General features: G+C 49.9%; 1 protein-coding gene across 6 annotated transcripts in view; it reads left to right on the top strand.

Moving 5' to 3' along the window:
• The first annotated feature begins 2,469 nt into the window (after nt 1-2,469).
• The window catches only part of adora2aa (adenosine A2a receptor a), a 53,061-nt gene continuing 37,902 nt past the window's right edge, over nt 2,470-17,628 (top strand). The window contains exons 1-2 of one of the 6 annotated variants that reach the window (XM_059983335.1): nt 2,470-2,903; nt 10,264-10,889. In XM_059983335.1, the coding sequence (XP_059839318.1) occupies nt 10,543-10,889 (347 nt within the window). In that variant the 5' untranslated portion in view covers nt 2,470-2,903; nt 10,264-10,542. Of the gene's footprint in view, nt 2,904-6,105; nt 6,371-8,565; nt 8,584-8,635; nt 9,058-9,306; nt 9,386-9,406; nt 9,614-10,263; nt 10,890-17,628 lie in introns of those variants that run through there. The other 5 variants (XM_059983340.1, XM_059983341.1, XM_059983338.1 and 2 more) reach the window with 5 other exon arrangements.

The raw sequence follows: 17,628 nt of genomic DNA, 5'->3' as shown, positions 1-17,628 counted from the left end.
CAGGGGTCAGTGTTGGGATGCTTCTTTTGATGCTGTAAATAAATGATTTAGATGATGGAATAGTTGGCTTTGTTGACAAGTTTGCAGATGATACAAAGATTAGTGGAGGGGCAGGTAGTGTTGAGGAATCAGGTAGGATACAGAAGGACTTAGACAGATTTGGAGAATGGCCAATGAATTACAATGTTGGGAAATGCATAGTCATGCACTTTGCTAGTAGAAATAAATGTGCAGACTATTTTCTAAATGAGGAGAAAATCCAAAACTCTGAGATGTAAAGGGGCTTGGGAGTCCTTGTGCAGAACACATACTTGCAGGTAGAGTCAGTGGTGAGGAAGGCAGTGTTAGCATTCATTTCAAGAGGTCTAGAATACAAGAGCAGGGATGTGCTGAGGCTTTATAAGGCACTGGTGAGGCCTCACCTTGAGGTTTGGGCTCCTCATTTAAGAAAAGATGTGCTGGTGTTGGAGAGGGTCCAGAGGAGGTTCACAAGGATGATTCTAGGAATTAAAGGGTTATCATACAAGGAACGTTTGATGGCTCTGGGCCTGAACTCACTGGAGTTTAGAGAGATGAGGGGGGAGTCTCATTGAAACCTTTTGAATGCTGAAAGGCCTAGACAGAGTAGATGTGGAAAGGATGTTTCCCAGGGTAACTTAGGACAAGAGGGCATGGCCTTAGGGTGGAGGGGCATCCATTTAAACAGAGATGTGGAGAAATTTCTTTAGCTAGAGGGTGATGAGTTTGTTACCACAGGCCGCTGTGGAGGCCAGGTCGTTGGGTGTGTTTAAGGCAGTGATTGATTGGTTCTGGATTGGACATGGCATCAAAGGTTACGGGGAGAAGTCTGGGGAGTGGAGGGGCTGAGGAGGGGAAAAAAGATCAGCCACAAATGAATGGTGGAGTAGACTTGATGTGCCAAATGGCCTAATTCAGCTCCTATGTTTTATGGTCACTTTGAATTTCTAACTACAACTGTAATGATCCCTACTGCACCCAGTGACCTAGGAGGCTGTCTTTAAGGAGGGCGAACACTTGCAAGGTGGCTGGCCCCAATGGAGTATCTGGGAAGGCTCTGAAAACGTGCAAACAAACTGGCGGGAGTATTCAAGGACATTTTCAATTTCTCTGCTACACTTGGAACTTCCCAGTTGCTTCAAAAAGGCAACATATACCAGTGCCTAAGGCTGACTTAATCCTAGTAGCACTCACATCTACAGTGAGGAAATGCTTTGAGAGGTTGGTCATGGCTAGAATCAACTCCAGCCTCAGCGAGTTCCTGGACCCACTGCAATTTGCCTATCGTCAGGATAGGTCTACGCAGACTCAACCTCAATGGCTTTTCACACAGCCTTAGACCTTCTGGACGATACAAGCACTTATGTCAGGATTACACACAGAGCACTGGGGGATCTCAGCAGGCCAGCAGCAGCTATGGAGAAGAACACTGTGGATGTTCTGGGCCAAGGTCCTTCTGGGCAGGACTGGAGAAGAAAGCTGAGGTGTAGATTTAAAAGGTGGGGAAGGGGAGAGAAACACAAGCTAATAGGTGAAACCGGGGGTGGGGGGGGAGGGATGAAGTGAAGAGCTGGGAAGTTGACTGGTGAAAGAGATACAGGGCTGGAGAAGAGGGAGCCCAATAGGAGAAAACAGAAGACCATGGAGGAAAGAAACCGGGCGGGGCGGGGCGGGGGAGGGGTGGGGGTAGAGACACCAGAGATGGGCAGGCAAGGAGATAAGATGAGAGAGGGAAATGGGAATGGGGAATGGTTAAGGGGGGGGGGGGAATTACCGGAAGTTGGAGAAATGATGTTCATGCCATCAGGTTGGAGACTATGCAGACGGAGTATGAGCCGCTGTTCTTCCAACATAATCGTGGCCTCGTCGCGACAGTGGAGGAGGCCATGGATGGGCATATCCGAATGGGAATGGGAGGAGGAATTAAAATGGGTGGCCTCTCAGAGATCCTGCTTCTTCTAGCGGACGGTCGGGTCTCACCGATATACACGAGGCCACACCGGGAGAACTGGACACAGTATAGGACTCCAACAGACTGACAGGTGAAGTGTCACCTCACCTGGAAGGACTGTCTGGGGCCCTGAATGGTGGTGAGGGAGGAGGTGTAGCACTTGTTCCGCTTGCAAGGATAAGCGTCAGGAGGGACGAATGGACAAGGGAGTCGCGTAGGGAGCGATCCCCACGGAAAGCTGAAAGTGAGGGTAGGGCAAGATACGCTCGGCGGTCGCATCCCTTTGGAAATTATGGAGAATTATGTGCTGGGCGGGGAGGCTGGTGGAGGGATGGGGGGGGGCGGTTAGATGAGGAGAATAGGAACACTCTCCCTGGTAGGGTGGCGAGAGGATGGGGTAAGAGCAGGCGTGCCTGAAATGGGTGCTCTCGGTTTTCGCCTGCAGCCCATGTGTGGGTTTGTTAACTGCTAAAGTCGAGAGGATGGGGGTTGAGGGAATCTCAAAAAGAGTGGGTTATAGAGAGAGAATTGAGATTGGCCCTGACGGGCTTGGCCTGGAAGCTAGCACAGACTCGGTAGGCTGAATGGCCTCATTCAATGATACCTGGCATATTTTATTTGTTCAACACTGTCTGTTTCTTCGTGCTGATGTAGAATTCTCTGTCTCCTGGGCTGCAATCGCTGCCGTTCGTGTGGTTTCTGGCGTTCCCACAGACTCTCCCGCTCACTTTCTGCCTTGCAGTGGGCTGCCGTGCGGGAGATGTCCGCCAGGAGGAGAGAGTGGGGTCAGTCTGCAGCCGCACGATCATCAGCACCCCTCAGCCGCTCTCTTTATTTTGCAATCGTCTTGGTACGGTTCCGGATTCTGACAGAGGAAGTCGCAACAGGAAGCTGCTCTCACACTCTGAACTTTAATTCACAACCAGCCTGTCGAGTAAGTTTGAAATCTGTTGGGTTTTTTTCGCGTGGGGGGTGGGTGGTGTAAGAGATGCCGAGATGTGGTGCGGGACAGGGAACGCTGCGATTTTGATTCCCTGCCTGAATCCAAAGACCGAGTCTAGGTGCGACCCCAACCCCGCTGGGCTGATTCAGGGTGGGACGGTAGCGCTCTGCTTTCGACAAGACAAATCGCGATGTCAGAGGGAACAGGGCTGTACCGGTCAATAGACGTGACTGTCTGCAGATGTACTCATCGGGTTATAGAATCGGGCAGCACACAATAGACAATCAGTGCAGGAGCAGGCCATTCGGCCCTTCGAGCCGGCATCGCCATTCAATGTGATCATGGCTGATCATCCACAATCAGTAACCCGTTCCTGCCCTCTCCCCATATCCCTTGACTCCACTATCTTTAAGAGCTCTATCTAACTCTTTCTTGAAAGCATCAAGAGAATTGACCTCCACTGCCTTCTGAGGCAGAGCATTCCATAGATCCACAACTCTCTGGGTGAAAAAGTTTTTCCTGAACTCCGTTCTAAATGACTTACCCTTATTCTTAAACTGTGGCCCCTGGTTCTGGACTCCCCCAACGTCGGGAACATGTTTCCTGCCTCTAGCTTATCCAATCCCTTAATAATCTTATATGTTTCAAACAGATCCCCTCTCATCCTTCTAAATTCCAGTGTATACAAGACCAGTCGTTCCAATTTTTCAACATATGACAGTCCTGCCATCCCGGGAATTAACCTCATGAACCTACGCTGCACTCCCTCAATGGTAAGAATGTCCTTCCTCAAATTTGGAGACCAAAACTGAACACAATACTCCAGGCGTGGTCTCACCAGAGCCCTGTACAACTGCAGAAGGACCTCTTTGCTCCTGTACTCAACTCCCCTTGTTATGAAGGCCAACATGCCATTAGTTTTCTTCACTGCCTGCTGTATCTGCATGTTTACTTTCAGTGACTGATGTAAAAGGACACCTCTTCCTCTTTTCCTAACAACACCATTCTGATAGTAATCTGCCTTCCTGTTCTTGCCACTGAAGTGGATAACCGCACATTTATCCATATTAAACTGCATCTGCCCACTCACCCAACCTGTCACCCACCCTGCATTCTCCTAACATCCTCCTCACATTTCACACTGCCACTCAGCTTTGTGTCATCTGCAAATTTGCTATTGTTACTTTTAATCCCTTCATCCAAATCATTAATGTATATTGTAAACAGCTGCGGTCCCAGCACCGAGCCTTGTGGTACACCACTAGTCACTGCCTGCCATTCTGAAAAGGACCCTACTCTTTGCTTCCTTTCTGCCAACCAATTTTCTATCCATGTCAGTACCCTACCCCCAATACCATGTGCTCTAATTTTGCCCACTAATCTCATATGTGGGACCTTATCAAAGGCTTTCTGAAAGTCCAGGTACACTACATCCACTGGCTCTCCCTTGTTCATTTTCATAGTTACATCCTCAAAAAATTCCAGAAGGTTAGTCAAGTATGATTTCCCCTTCGTAAATCCATGCTGACTCGGACCGATCCTGTTACTGCTATCCAAATGTGCCACTATTTCATCTTTTATAATTGACTCCAGCATCTTCCCCACCATTGACATCAGGCTAACTGGTCTACAATTCCCTGTTTTCTCTCTCCCTCGGGCACAGGTGGGCCAGCCTCTCACTCACTGAGTCGCAGGTTCAATCTCGACCTTGGGCTTTGCCCATGTGTTTGAAGACCTGCGGCTCTGTAGAACCGAGAGGGAGTGTTGAAACAACACACACAAAATGCTGGTGGAACGCAGCAGGCCAGGCAGCATCTATGGGGAGAAGCACTGTCGATGTTTCGGGCCGAGACCCTTCAAATTATATACATTAAGGAGTCACATCCATTGGAAGAGTTGTGGATAGTGTAGAAGGTTGTTGTCGATTACAACAGAATATTGACAAGCTCTCGGGCGCCATGGTAGCACAGCTTGGGTGTAGGAGTTCAGACTTCAATACTGGCATCCTCTGTACAAAGTCTACACATCTCCAGGTACTCTGGTTTCCTCCCAAAGTCCAAAGGCTAATGGGTTAATTACTCATTGTAAATTGTCCTGTAATTAGGTTAGGGTTAAATCAGGGGTTACTGGGCGGCATGGTATAAAGGGCCAGACAGGCTTATTCCACTCTGTATAAGTAAATAAGATGAAGATCTGGGCTGTGAAGTAGCAGATGGAGTTCAACCTGAAAAGATGTGAAGTGATTCACTTTGGAAGGTCAAATTTGAAGGCATCATGCAGGGTTAATGGCAGGATTCCTAAGCAGTGTGAAGAGACAAGGGTCCACCTTCACAGATCCCTCGAGGTTTATAGGGTGGGTAAGAAGGGGTATGGTGTACTGGCCTTCATTTGTTAGGGAATTGAGTTCGAGCCAAAGGGTTATGCTGGAGCTCAGTAAAATGAGTTAGACCTCATTATATGAAAGCTTTAGAGAGGGTGCAGAAAAAATTTACCAGGATGCTGCCTGGATTAGGGAACATGTCTATGAGTATAAACTGACTGAGCTCGGGTTTTTCTGTTTGAGGTGAAGGAGGACGAGAGGTGACTTGTAGAGGCGTATGACATGGAATGAGTGGACAGCAGAGACTGTTTCCCAAGGCGGATATGGTTAACATGAAGGGGCATATTTAAGGTGATTGGAGGAAAGTTATAGAGGGGATGTCAGAGGTAGATATTTTTACACAGAGAGTGGTAGGTGCATGGAACACACTGATGGTGGAGGCAGTTACATTACGGACATTTAAGAAACTCTTAGATAGGCATGTGGGTGATGGGAAAATGCAGGGCTATGTGGGAGGAAAGAGTTAGGTTGATCTTCTTTTTCTGCTTAAGCCAACCTCCCCCAGATTCTGGGGCGCAGGCTGCTGATAGCAGCTCACCATAGTCCTCTGTCCTGGGTTGACAGCAGGCTTTCGTTTTCACCCCATAACTTCATACGTCTTCTAGGCAAAGATCCTCCCTCTCCCAGGGATGATGCCTTTGGAGCTTCGGTTGGCGTTTCTGTGGTGCTGAGTTTTGATGGGATGGGATTGCCAGCCCCCTGCCCAACCCTCTTCCTTCCACGGGCCCAGCTGGAACCGTCGGGGCGGAGTTCAAGATTGATCTTTGAGTAGGTTGAAAGGATGGCATAAAATCATGGGCTGGGTGGCCTGTATGTCAATAGAGTGTTCAGTAAATGATAGGGAATGTTGATGAGGAGGGAGACCCAGCCCTAGAAAGCAGCCACGCTGGTCGATGGGATGGTGACCAAGGGTTCTGGCATGCTTGTCTTCACAGGAGCCGGCAGTTGGAGCACTCTGTTGCAGATGGGGTATTATTTACAATTCTGGTCCAAAACTCATGTGGCTTTGCTGGAGAAGAGATTCACCAGGACCTTCATGAAGAAGGGAGCACAGGGAGCAGGAAAAAGCACAATAATGGTAATGAGGGACTTCAGTATGCAAGGGGATTGGGAAAATCAGGCTGGTGTCGGATCACAAGAGAGGGAATTTGTTGAATGCCTATGAGACGGCTTTTTAGAGCAGCTTGTGCTTGAGCCTACTCGGGGAAAGGATGTCTTAGAGTGGGTGTGTGTAATAACCCAGATCTTATTAGGGTGCTTAATGTAAAGGAAGACAGTGATCTTAGAAGACAATGATCATAGTATGATTGAATTCACACTGCAGTTTGAGAGGGAGAAGATAAGTCAGATGTATCAGTATCACAATGGAATAAAGGGAATTCCGAAGGCATGAGAGAGGAGCTTGCCCAGGTGGATTGGAGGGGATACTGGCGAGGATGACAGCAGAGCAGAGATGGCTGAAGTTTCTGGGAATCGTTCACAAGGTGCAGGATAGATGTGTCCCACAGAATAAGTAATTATCAAATGACATTGCATAAAAGCTAAAGAAAGGACGTATAAGGTAGCAAAAGTGAGTTGGATGATTGGGAAGCTTTTAAAATCCAACAAAAGGCAACTAAAAAACTATAAAAAAGGGAAAAGATGAAATATTATCACAGACTGGCCAATAATGTACAGCAGGATACCAAAAAGAGTTTTCAGTTATATAAAGAGTAGAAGGGAGGTGAGAGTTGATATCGGACCACTGGAAAATGATGCTGGTGAAGTAGTAATGGGGGACAAAGAAATGGCAGATGAACTTAATGGGAACACTGTATCTGTCTTCACTGTGGAAGACACTAGCAGTGTACCAGAGGTCTGTGAGTGTCAGGGAGCAGGAGTGAGTGTCATTGTCATTACAAAGAAAAAGGTCTTAAGGTGGAAAAGTCACCTGGACCAGATGGACGACATCCCAGAGTCCTGAGAGAGGTTGCTGAAGTATACATCGGTCATGATCTTCCAAGAATCACTTGATTCTGGCATGGTCCCAGAGGTCTGGAAGATTGCAAATGTCACTCCACTCTTTAGGAAGGGAGGAAGGCAAAAGAAAGGAAATTACAGGCCAGCTAACCGAACCTCAGTGGCTGGGAAAGTATTGGAGTCCATTATTAAGGATGAAGCTTCAGGGAACTTGGAGACTGATGATAAAAGAAGTCAAAGTCAGCATGGTTTCCGTGAAGGGAAACCTTGCCTGACAAACCTGTTGGGATTCTTCGAGGAAGTAACAAGCAGGCTGGACAAAGGAGAGGCAGTGGATGTCAATTACTTGGATTTTCAGAAGACATTTGATAAAGTGCCACATACTGGGCTGCTTAACAAGTTAAAATCCTGTGGCATTACAGGAAAGATACTGGCATGGATAGCAGAATGGCTGACAGGCAGAGGGCAGCAAGTGGGAATAAAAGGGGCCCTTTCTGGTTGGCTGCCAGTGACTAATAGTGTTCCTCGGGAGTCAGTATTGGGACCGCTACTTTTCACATTGTTTGTCAGTGATTTGGATCATGGAATTGATGGCTTTGTGGTAAAGTTTGTGGATGATATGGAGATGGGTGTGGGGAGGTGGGGTAGGTGGTGCTGGGGAAGCAATGCCATTGCAGCAGGACTTAGACAAATTGCAAGAATGGGCATAAAAGTGGCAGATGGAATACGGTGTTGGGAAATGTGCAGATTATTGTGTAAGTGGGGAGAAGGTTCAAACAGGGATGTTCACTGTGGTGGGAATAGCCAGAACTGAGGGGTGACCCTTTAGAACAGAGGTAAGAAAGAATTTATTTTTAGCCAGGGAGTAGTGAATCTGTGGAATGCTCTGCCACAGACAGCGGTGGAGGCCATCCATGGATATATTTAAGGTGGGAGTCAGGGCATCAAAGGTCATGGTGAGAAGGCAGGTGTATGGGGTTGATGGGATCCCGGATCAGCCACGATGGAATGGCCTCATTCCACTCCTCTGTCTGAGGGTCTCGGCCTGAATGGTCGACTGTTGATGCATTTCCATAGATACCGCCCGCCCTGCGGCGTCCCTCCGGCATTTTTGTGGGCTGCTTCATCTGCAGAGTCCCTTGTGTCTATCACTGGGACTTCAGTTTGCGGGGAGGCTTGTTTCCGCGGGAGTTGTGACCCGAGGGGTCACCTGATAGAGGTATACCGTTCTAACAGGCACGGATAGGGAATCATTTCCCCTGGTAGGGGTATCACAAACAAGAGGACTAAGGAGAGAGGGAGGAGAATTAATGGAGAAGTGTAGGGCAAAGGGTAAGTAAGGGTGGAATCTGAGACAACCGCTATGTTTAAGATGCGGTTTCACGGCCATGAAACTGGCCGGTGGGCAAAGAGAACGGACAGGCTCCGAAGGACTTTTCTGTACGACTCCATGGGTCTTTGAAAACAGGTGTCGCACAAGGGAACAGAGTGAGAGGGGCAGACGGGGCAGGATGATGTCGCCAATCCGTGGCTGTTACTCAAGAGGCTTCCCGTACTCGCGTTTCGTTTCCACGCCAGTTCTGCGAGCGCGGACGAAGTGTGAAGCCCGGATCAGACCCTGGTTCGGGAGCAGCCGCAGGCAGATATGCCCACAGTGAGGGTGACACCTGGAGACTCGCACGCATGGGTCCAGCCGGCTGTGGCAGGCACTGAGGACGCGCTGGTGTTGGGGAAGTTTGAATCGCTGAACAGATTAGTTGCTCGTGTTGTGGAGTCTGCCTGTGTCGGGGAGAAGCTGTTCTCACGGTGAGGAACAGCCCGCGAGGTCTCTCTGAGTTCCCCGGTGTCCCGGACACCCCAACTCGTTCTCCGCCAACCCGCTTGCGAAATCGTCCATCCCTTGTACAGTCCCTCCCGGTCGCTCGGTCCGTCCGCTCTGCGCGTCGGCACCGGGAACGCAGCCGACGGGGCTCGGAAAGTTCAGCCGAGATGAAGGGGGAGGAGGGGTGGGGCGGAAGGAAGAGGGGAGGGGAGGGGAGGGGAGGGGTGGGATGTAGAGAGGGTAGGAGGGACGGGAGCTGGAGTGGGACTTGGGTCCGGCGTTCCGTGCTCGCTGTCGGGCGGACAGAACGAGGTTGGTTGCGCTGAAGCGAGTTCTGGGACCGGGACCGGGACCGGGACCGGGGGAGGGGGTGACAGCGGATACCGAGACGCGCGGTCTGTCCGGGTCCCGAAGATGGTCAACGTAGCGGGGCCAGGATCCACAGACCCCCGGGACCTGGACGTGCCCGAGGGCGCGTCGGCCAGCCAGGACCGGTTAAAGAGGCGGGGCTGTGCCGGGGACCGTGCCCGGTTTCTGGGGGTGAGAACGGGGCTGTCGGGTGGGATGGGGTTAGGTCCAGACGGGCCCTCGGCGCGGTCTCGGTGACCGGGAGAGAGTGGGGGGATGCACGCTCGGGTCTGGCCCTCGATACCCTCGGACCTCCCTCCCCGAATCCGGGCCCATTGAGAGGAGCGAGGGTCCCGTCTGCCCTCCCAGTCACCTCGTCCCCTCCATCGCCGCCCCGAGAGGCCCCGTGGGGGTGGGGGTAGTAACTGGGGCTGCAGACTGCGGGTGAGTCCGCTCCGAGCGGCCCGAGAAAGCTGTCTGGGCAAAGGGTCCCGAGGTGTCCCAGTCGGCGCCTCGGCAGAACGTGGGTGCTCAGGTCTGTCGCCTCAGATCAGTTATGAGAAGGGCCGGTAGGGTCTTTCCCCAGTGGGCCCCCTCCATGCCTTAACTCCCTCCTCACACACTCCTGTGCCACCATGCCTCCTCCTCCCCCATGGCTTTCTGTACAGTTGATGGGCAGGAGGCTTCTTCTCCAAGGCTCTGACCCCTGTCCACTGCCCCCTCATTCTCCGGGAAGATGCCCATCTCTGAGACACCACAGCTACCTGTTCTTCGAATCTGCTTGGCGAGGTTGCCAAGGCACGGATGCTGTTACTAACTGGGTGTAAATCTCCCTGTTGCAGAGAGGAGCTGCCGGGGGAGGCGAGGGCCATGGATGGCCGGAGCCAGCAGAGGCTGAGTGTGCGTGTCGGGTGAGCAGAGAGCAGATGGAGCCCTGCTGACTGCAGTATCTCCAGGTGGTTGGCGGAAGCAGGCGCCCTTGGGGCTTGTGCCGGTGAAGAGGGAGTGCCAGGGTGAGTTCCAGCGTCGCCTGCCTCCGCGGACCTCCATCCTGAACCGTGAGCTGCAGATATGGACAGTGTTCCCTCCGAGGGCTGGCGCACACCTCTGCTCACTACACCATGCAGGTGATGGAGGAGCAAGTCTGCGTCAAGGTGATGTACATCGCGATGGAACTGCTGATCGCCGTGCTGGCCGTGCTGGGTAACGTCCTCGTCTGCTGGGCCGTCTACCTGAACAGCAACCTGCAGAGCATCACCAACTTCTTCGTGGTCTCCCTGGCCGTGGCGGACATCGCCGTGGGCGTCCTGGCCATCCCCTTCGCCATCACCATCAGCACTGGTTTCTGCTCGCTCTTCTACGGCTGCCTCTTCATCGCCTGCTTCGTGGTGGTGCTGACCCAGAGCTCCATCTTCAGCCTGCTGGCCATTGCCGTCGACCGTTACATCTGCATCAAGATCCCCCTCAGGTAGGGAACACCGCGGGCTCTCGAAGGTGGGCCTGGGACTGTGTCGAGGGGGAGGTGCTCTCGGGGCTCCCAGGCAGACCCTTCAGCCCATCAGCTCTGCGCTCACTCTCAAAACAATCACACGGTTCCCTACTCCCCACCCTCAAAACAAGCAGCCAATTTACCCGTCTGGGAGGAAGCTGGAGGCCCACTCAGTCACAGTGAGACTGCACACGTACGGTGGGTTTGAACTCTGCCCATAGTTGAGGTGGATTGTGTACTGTAATGTTCAAACTGGACCGAAAGGCATCTGAAATAAACAGGGGTTGCAGAACCTTGCAGATGTGGAATTTAACTGACACACGAGTCACCTGGGTGGTCAGTGTCATCGACCGTCTATCCCCCCCCCCCCCCCCAACCAGTGCTGACCATCCTGCCTGCAGAGCTCGGGTCACGGAAATGAGCAGATTCTGATAGTTGGATGCGGGAGGAGGGCTGTGTGTCCAGTTTACTCCAGGGAGCACGCTGGATAAACAAGTTGTATTGATTGTCGTTTCCTGGTGAATCGGAAACTCTGGTGTTCAGGCACAGGATGGGCTGAAAGGGAGAGACAGAGTGTGGGAAGCTGTGTGTGTGAGAGAGCCCCTGAGAGAAAGAGGGCCATGCTGTGTTAGAGAGAGGTGGAGGTGCGGGGACAGAGAGAGCGTGTTTGCATCAATGTGTGTGAGAGAGGGGTACTGTGTGTATGTATGAGAGGGAGGGGGTGCAGAGTTTTGGAGAGAGAAACTACGGAATAGGCAGGGATGTAAAGAAGAGGGAGCCAGATGAGGGAGAGTGAAGGAGAAAGGGTGGAGGAGGAGGTATGAGAATGAGAGAGAGTGTGTCCTGTCCGAGGGAGTTACTCCTACTTGCAGGTAGAATCTGGGGGAAGATCATCCATAGGGAAAAGGAGATCAGTGTGAGAGGGCTGTTGATGGTCAGGAAGCCGAAGAGCCTGTCTGAAAGGGAGGTGACAGGAAAGAGAGAGGGGGGAGGAAACTGAGGCTGAAATGCAGCGGTAGGAGGGAATGATTTGGAGATCGAGGATGGGTAGACATGGGGAGGGGTGTAAACTGCTGATCTAACATTGCCAATGTCAAGAAGGAGAGAGGAGAGTGGACGTGCAGCGTGAAATCACATTTGTGTCGCAGCAGCTGTATAGTTTCTTGGCAAACGATTGGGCTTGGCAAATCTTGTAAAGACCTTACGGACGTGACTGATGGGTTAAATTCAGGGGCAGTCTGGTGCGACCGGGAAAGCTCTGAACGGGATCAGGGCCGGCTCGAGATGCAGAGGGTGCTGCTTCACCGTTTCAGGCAGGCGATCCACGGCCATTTATAAATGAAGTGGCAGAGCAGGTTTGGTTGTGACAATGTTGGGAATGGACAGGTTTAAGATACAATAGGGGGAACATGAAAGTGACTGACAGACTGGTGCAGGGGGCAGGGCTTCAGATTCTTGGATCATTGGGATCTCTTCTGGGGGAAGTATGACCTGTTCAAAAAGGACGGGTTACACCTGAACCCGAAGGGGACCAATATCCAGGTGGGAAGGTTTAATAGAGCTGTTAGGAAGGGTTTAAACTAATTTGGCAGGGGGATGGGAACTGGAATGATAGAGCGGACGAGAGGGAAATCAGAAATAGATCTAAGGTAGTGAGCAGTAAAATATCAGGAAGGACAGGCAGGTGATGGGGCAAATTTGCAGCCATTGGGATGAGTTGCAGTGCAATCAATGCAAAAAGTACCAAATACTGGACTTAAGGTGTTATACTTAAATACACACAGCATAAGGAATAAGGTGAATGATCTTGTCGTACAGCTACAGCTTGGCAGGTATGATATTGTGGCCATCACTGAGACGTGGCTAAAGGATGCATGTCTCTGGGAGCTGAACGTCCAAGGATACACGGTGAATCGGAAGGATAGGCAGGTAGGCAGAGGGGTGGCATGGCTTTATTGGTAAAAAATGATATTAAATCATTAGGAAGAGGTGACATAGGATCGGAAGGTGCCGAATCTTTCTGGGTTGAGCTAAGAAATCGCAGGAATGAAAGGACCCTGATGGCAGTTATCTACAGGTCTCCAAACAGCTGCAGTGATGTGGACTACAAATTACAACAGGAAATAGCAAAGGCTTGCCAGAAGGGCAGTGTTATGATAATTGTGGGGAATTTTAACATGCGAGGGGAGTGATCTGACGATGCTCCATGGGATCACGTGGTATTAGTAAAGTCCCCAGTGGCTCATGGGATGTCATACTGGAGCCACATTCCTTATCTCCTGCAGCCGAAGGTGACTCGACTTGTCTTCCAGGGAGGGAACGGTGTGGGAGAGCAGCTAACCAGCGTCCAGCCTCAATGCCTCTGACACCGCTTCCCCGCGACGCATGGGCCTGGTCTGTGTTGCAACCAAAGCCAAGCTGCATCTTTTCACTTGGTGTCACCAATGAGCTGGTCTTGCAGCACTTTTTATTGCGGAAAAGAAGCTTGTCTGGCAATCACAAGACAAACATTTCCAACTTTGGTTCAACCTGAAGAGGTCGCTGCAGCCAAGTGCCCTAACATCTTACTGGAGTCTCCTCTCATATCTGACTCCTTCTTCCTTTTGATATTAGTGAGACGTGTTCGTACTGGGGCTTGACGACATCTCAATGTACCACTGACCTCATCAGCATCCTGCCCACCTGAACTTGGGTATCATCTCATCCCTCCTGTAATCTCTTGCCGTTTTCTAACAGTCCCGTCTTGCCTTTCTGCACCGAGGTGACTGCCTGGCTTTGTTCCACTGACTCAGCTTGTCTGTACCCTCCCTTCCCCAGTGTCTCACCGTACCCTCCTTGTTGCCTACACTGATGCTATGCGTGTTGACCCTGACCACCATGTGTCAATCTACCAGCTCAACAACCTCCTCGCCTGGCCCCTCCTCACTGGTGCGTGGTCCCATGTCTTAAAACACAAATGCATCGCATCCCTCTTCCATTCTGCCAGTTACGTCCTCTTTGAGAGAAAGAAAATCAAGCAAAAATGTTTGGAACACATGAACATAAGAAATAGGAGCAGGAGTTGGCCATCCATCTCTGGAATCAACCTGGTGAACCTCCTCTGCACCACCTCCAAAGCCAGTATATCCTTTCTCAAGTAAGGAGACCAGAACTACACACCGGGTGAAGGGGAAAAAACTTAAAGGGAACATTGGGGGGAGGCTTCTTCACACAGAGAGTTGTAGGAGTGTGGAATGAGCTACCAGATGAAGTGGTAAATGTGGGCTCACTTTTAACATTTAAGAAAACAACAGTTTCTTCCCTCAAGCCATCAGACTCCTCAATACTCAGAGTCTAGACTGACATCTACATCGTTTATTATTATATTGTTTTTGTCCTCTACTGTGCCTATTGTCTTGTTTATTAATTATTGTACTACCCTGCACTGTTCTGTGCACTTTATGTAGTTCTGTGCAAGTCTGTAGTCTAGTGCAGTTTTTATGTTGTTTTATGTAGTCTAGTGTAGCCTTGTGCTGTCTCACATAGTCTAGTGTAGTTTTGTGTTTCATGTAGCACCAGGGTCCTGGAGGAATGTTGTTTCATTTTTCTGTGTGCAGTTTATGGTCGAAGTGACAATAAACTTGACTTGGACACAGCGAAGGACCACAGAGACAGTAGGGAAGAGAGAAGCGACACACACAGACACAGACACACACACACACACACACACACACACACACACACACACACACACACAGACACACACACACACACAGACACACACACACACACACACACACACGCACACACACACACGCACACACACACACACACACACACACACAGACACACACACACACACACACACAGACACACACACACACAGACACACAGACACACACACACACACACACAGGCACACACACACACACACACACACAGACACACACAGACACACACACACACACACACAGACACACAGACACACACACACACACACACACAGACACACACACACACACACACACACACAGACACACACACACACACACACACACACACACAAAACGCTGGAGGAACTCAGCAAGCCAGGCAGCAGCTATGGAAAAGAGTACAGTCAACATTTCAAGCTGAAACCCTTCCTCAGGTCTGGAGAAAAAAAGATGAAGAGTAGAGTCAATGATCTGGATGATAATGTGGCAAATTGGATCAGCAAATTTGCTGATGGTACAGACTGGAGGTGTAGTGGACAGTGAGGAAGGTTTTCAAAGCTTGCAGAGGGATTTGGACCAGCTGGAAAAATGGGAAATGAAAAATGGCAGATGGAGTTTAATACAGACAAGTGTGAGGTATTGCACTTTGGAAGGAAAAACCAAGGTAGAACATACAAGGTAAATGGTAGGGCACTGAGGAGTGCAGTAGAACAGAGGGATCTGGGAATACAGATACATAATTCCCTAGAAGTGGTGTCACAAGTAGATAGGGTCGTAAAGAGAGCTTTTGGTACATTAGCCTTTATAAATCAAAGTATTGAGTATAAGAGTTGGAATGTTATGGTGATGTTGTATAAGGCATTGGTGAGGCCGAATTTGGAGTATTGTGTGTAGTTTTGGTCACTGAATTACAGGAAGGATATTAATAAGGTTGAAAGAGTGCAGAGAAGGTTTACAAGGATGTTGTCGGGACTTGAGAAACTGAGTTACAGAGGAAGGTTGAATAGGTTGATTTTATTCCCTGGAGCGTAGGAGAATGAGGGGTGATTTGGTAGAGGTGTATAAAATTATGATGGGTATAGATAGAGTGAATGCAAGCAGGCTTTTTCCACTGAGGCCAGGGGAGAAAAAAACCAGAGGACATGGGTTAAGGGTGAAGGGGGGAAAGTTTAAAGGGAACATTTGGGGGGGGGGGCTTCTTCACACAGAGAGTGTTGGGAGTGTGGAATGAGCTGCCAGATGAAGTGGTAAATGTGGGCTCAATTTTAACATTTAAGAAAAACTTGGACAGGTACATGGATGAGAGGGATATGGAAGGATATGGCCCAGGTGCAGGTCACTGGGACTAGGCAGAAAAATGGTTCAGCACAGCCAAGAGGGGCCAAAAGGCCTGTTTCTGTGCTGTAATGTTCTATGGTTCTCTACTATAAAGCTGAGGAGGGGTGACCTGATTCAAACAGAGTAGATTCCAAAGGAATATAGCCGCTAAATGTTCTGACAAGGAGACAAAACTACAGAATAAGGGATTGGTCAATTAAAACTGAGGTGTGTAGACTTCACTTTTCTCACAGGCTGGTGAATCTCTAAAATATTCTGCTCCTGAAGGAGGTGCAGGTCACGTCCTTGGACATAATTAAGGTGGAGAAGGATAAATATTTGAACAACAAAGCAATTGAAGGACATGGGTATCTGGCAAGAAGAGTTGAGTTCAGGCCAGCATCGATCAGCCATGATCATATTGAGTTCTGGTACAGGCTGGATGGGCCAAGTGGCCTACTCCAGTTTCTGTTGTTTTGGGTTTTTGTGAAAAGTGAAGGATAGATGGGAGTGGAGAGCTGACGTTACCATTCGATCAGATGCGGTCTTGGGAAATGTGCGATGGGCTAGGGACCCTGGCAAAGCTTATGGAGGCACAGCAAAGGAACACGATTACAGCACCAGCAGCCGGGCTCAATTCCCATTCGTGTCTGTAAGGGGTTTGTAGGTTTCCTCTGGGTTCTCAGGTTTCAAAGACATGGGCGTAACTGGGTGGTGCAGGATCAATGCACTGCTAAAATCGGTCACCATGTTGTATCTCTAAATAAAGAGTGATTAATATCCGGGGTTGTATGACAAGGACTTGGGGCTGGGAGTGGCCTGCCACTGAGTTAGTATGGGAACTTCACCTTCTCTGTGAGTGCTGTGGTGCTGCAGAAGGGAGAATGGTCGGAGAGTTGGTGTCACTTCTGCAGATGAACCATGAAGGATAAAATCAACAACTCCTCTTTGACAATGGTGGAATGTCAGGTGGTAGTTGCAGAGGGAGAAACCGACATCTTTTCATCACCTCTGGTTCCCTGCGAGGGCCATCACAGGTAGACAAGGCGGTGAAGGTTTCTGGTTGGATGGCCTTGGGCACTGAGTACAGAAATTGGGATGTCATGGTGCGCTTGTACAAGACTTTGGTGAGGTTGTGTCTGGAGTTTTGTGATGGAAAGGTGCCTTTAAGATGTCAAGTGCAGAGAAGATTTCCAAAGACGGGGATGTAAGAGAATGGAGATGTTTGAAACCATGAGGGTCAGAGCAGGATTCCCAGTGTCCCAGGATTCAATAACGAAGGGCATTGGTTTTAACTGGAAGAGCAGAGATTTAATAGGAACCTGAGAGGTAATCTTATCCCCAGAGGGTGGTCAGTATGTGGAATGAGCTGCCAGAGGAAAGGGGGGAGGCAGGTACGTTAATGAGCTCTAAACGATACTTGGACAGGTAAACAGATAGGAATGTTTGAGAGGGATATTGGCCAATCTATGGTAATTTGGATGAAGTTAGATGGGAATGTTAGTCTGCATGTACCAGTTGAGCTGAAGGGTCTGTGAGTCACAGTGTTCACCCGTGCGGCCTGCTTCAACCATTTCCTGTTTATATTGCAGATTTCCAGCATCTGTGCTCTGATTTCAGTTTCAGATCCACTTCGTTTCAAATTCCTTATGGTGAATTGTCTGGCGTGTTGGTCCAGGCCTTTTTCCCACCACTTTTGAAGTTACTCT

Source organism: Hypanus sabinus, chromosome 10 (assembly GCF_030144855.1).
Source record: "Hypanus sabinus isolate sHypSab1 chromosome 10, sHypSab1.hap1, whole genome shotgun sequence".
In the NCBI taxonomy this organism is placed as follows: domain Eukaryota; kingdom Metazoa; phylum Chordata; class Chondrichthyes; order Myliobatiformes; family Dasyatidae; genus Hypanus; species Hypanus sabinus.
The sequence above is the reverse complement of the archived record's forward strand: the minus strand, read 5'-3'. Positions and strand labels throughout refer to the sequence as shown.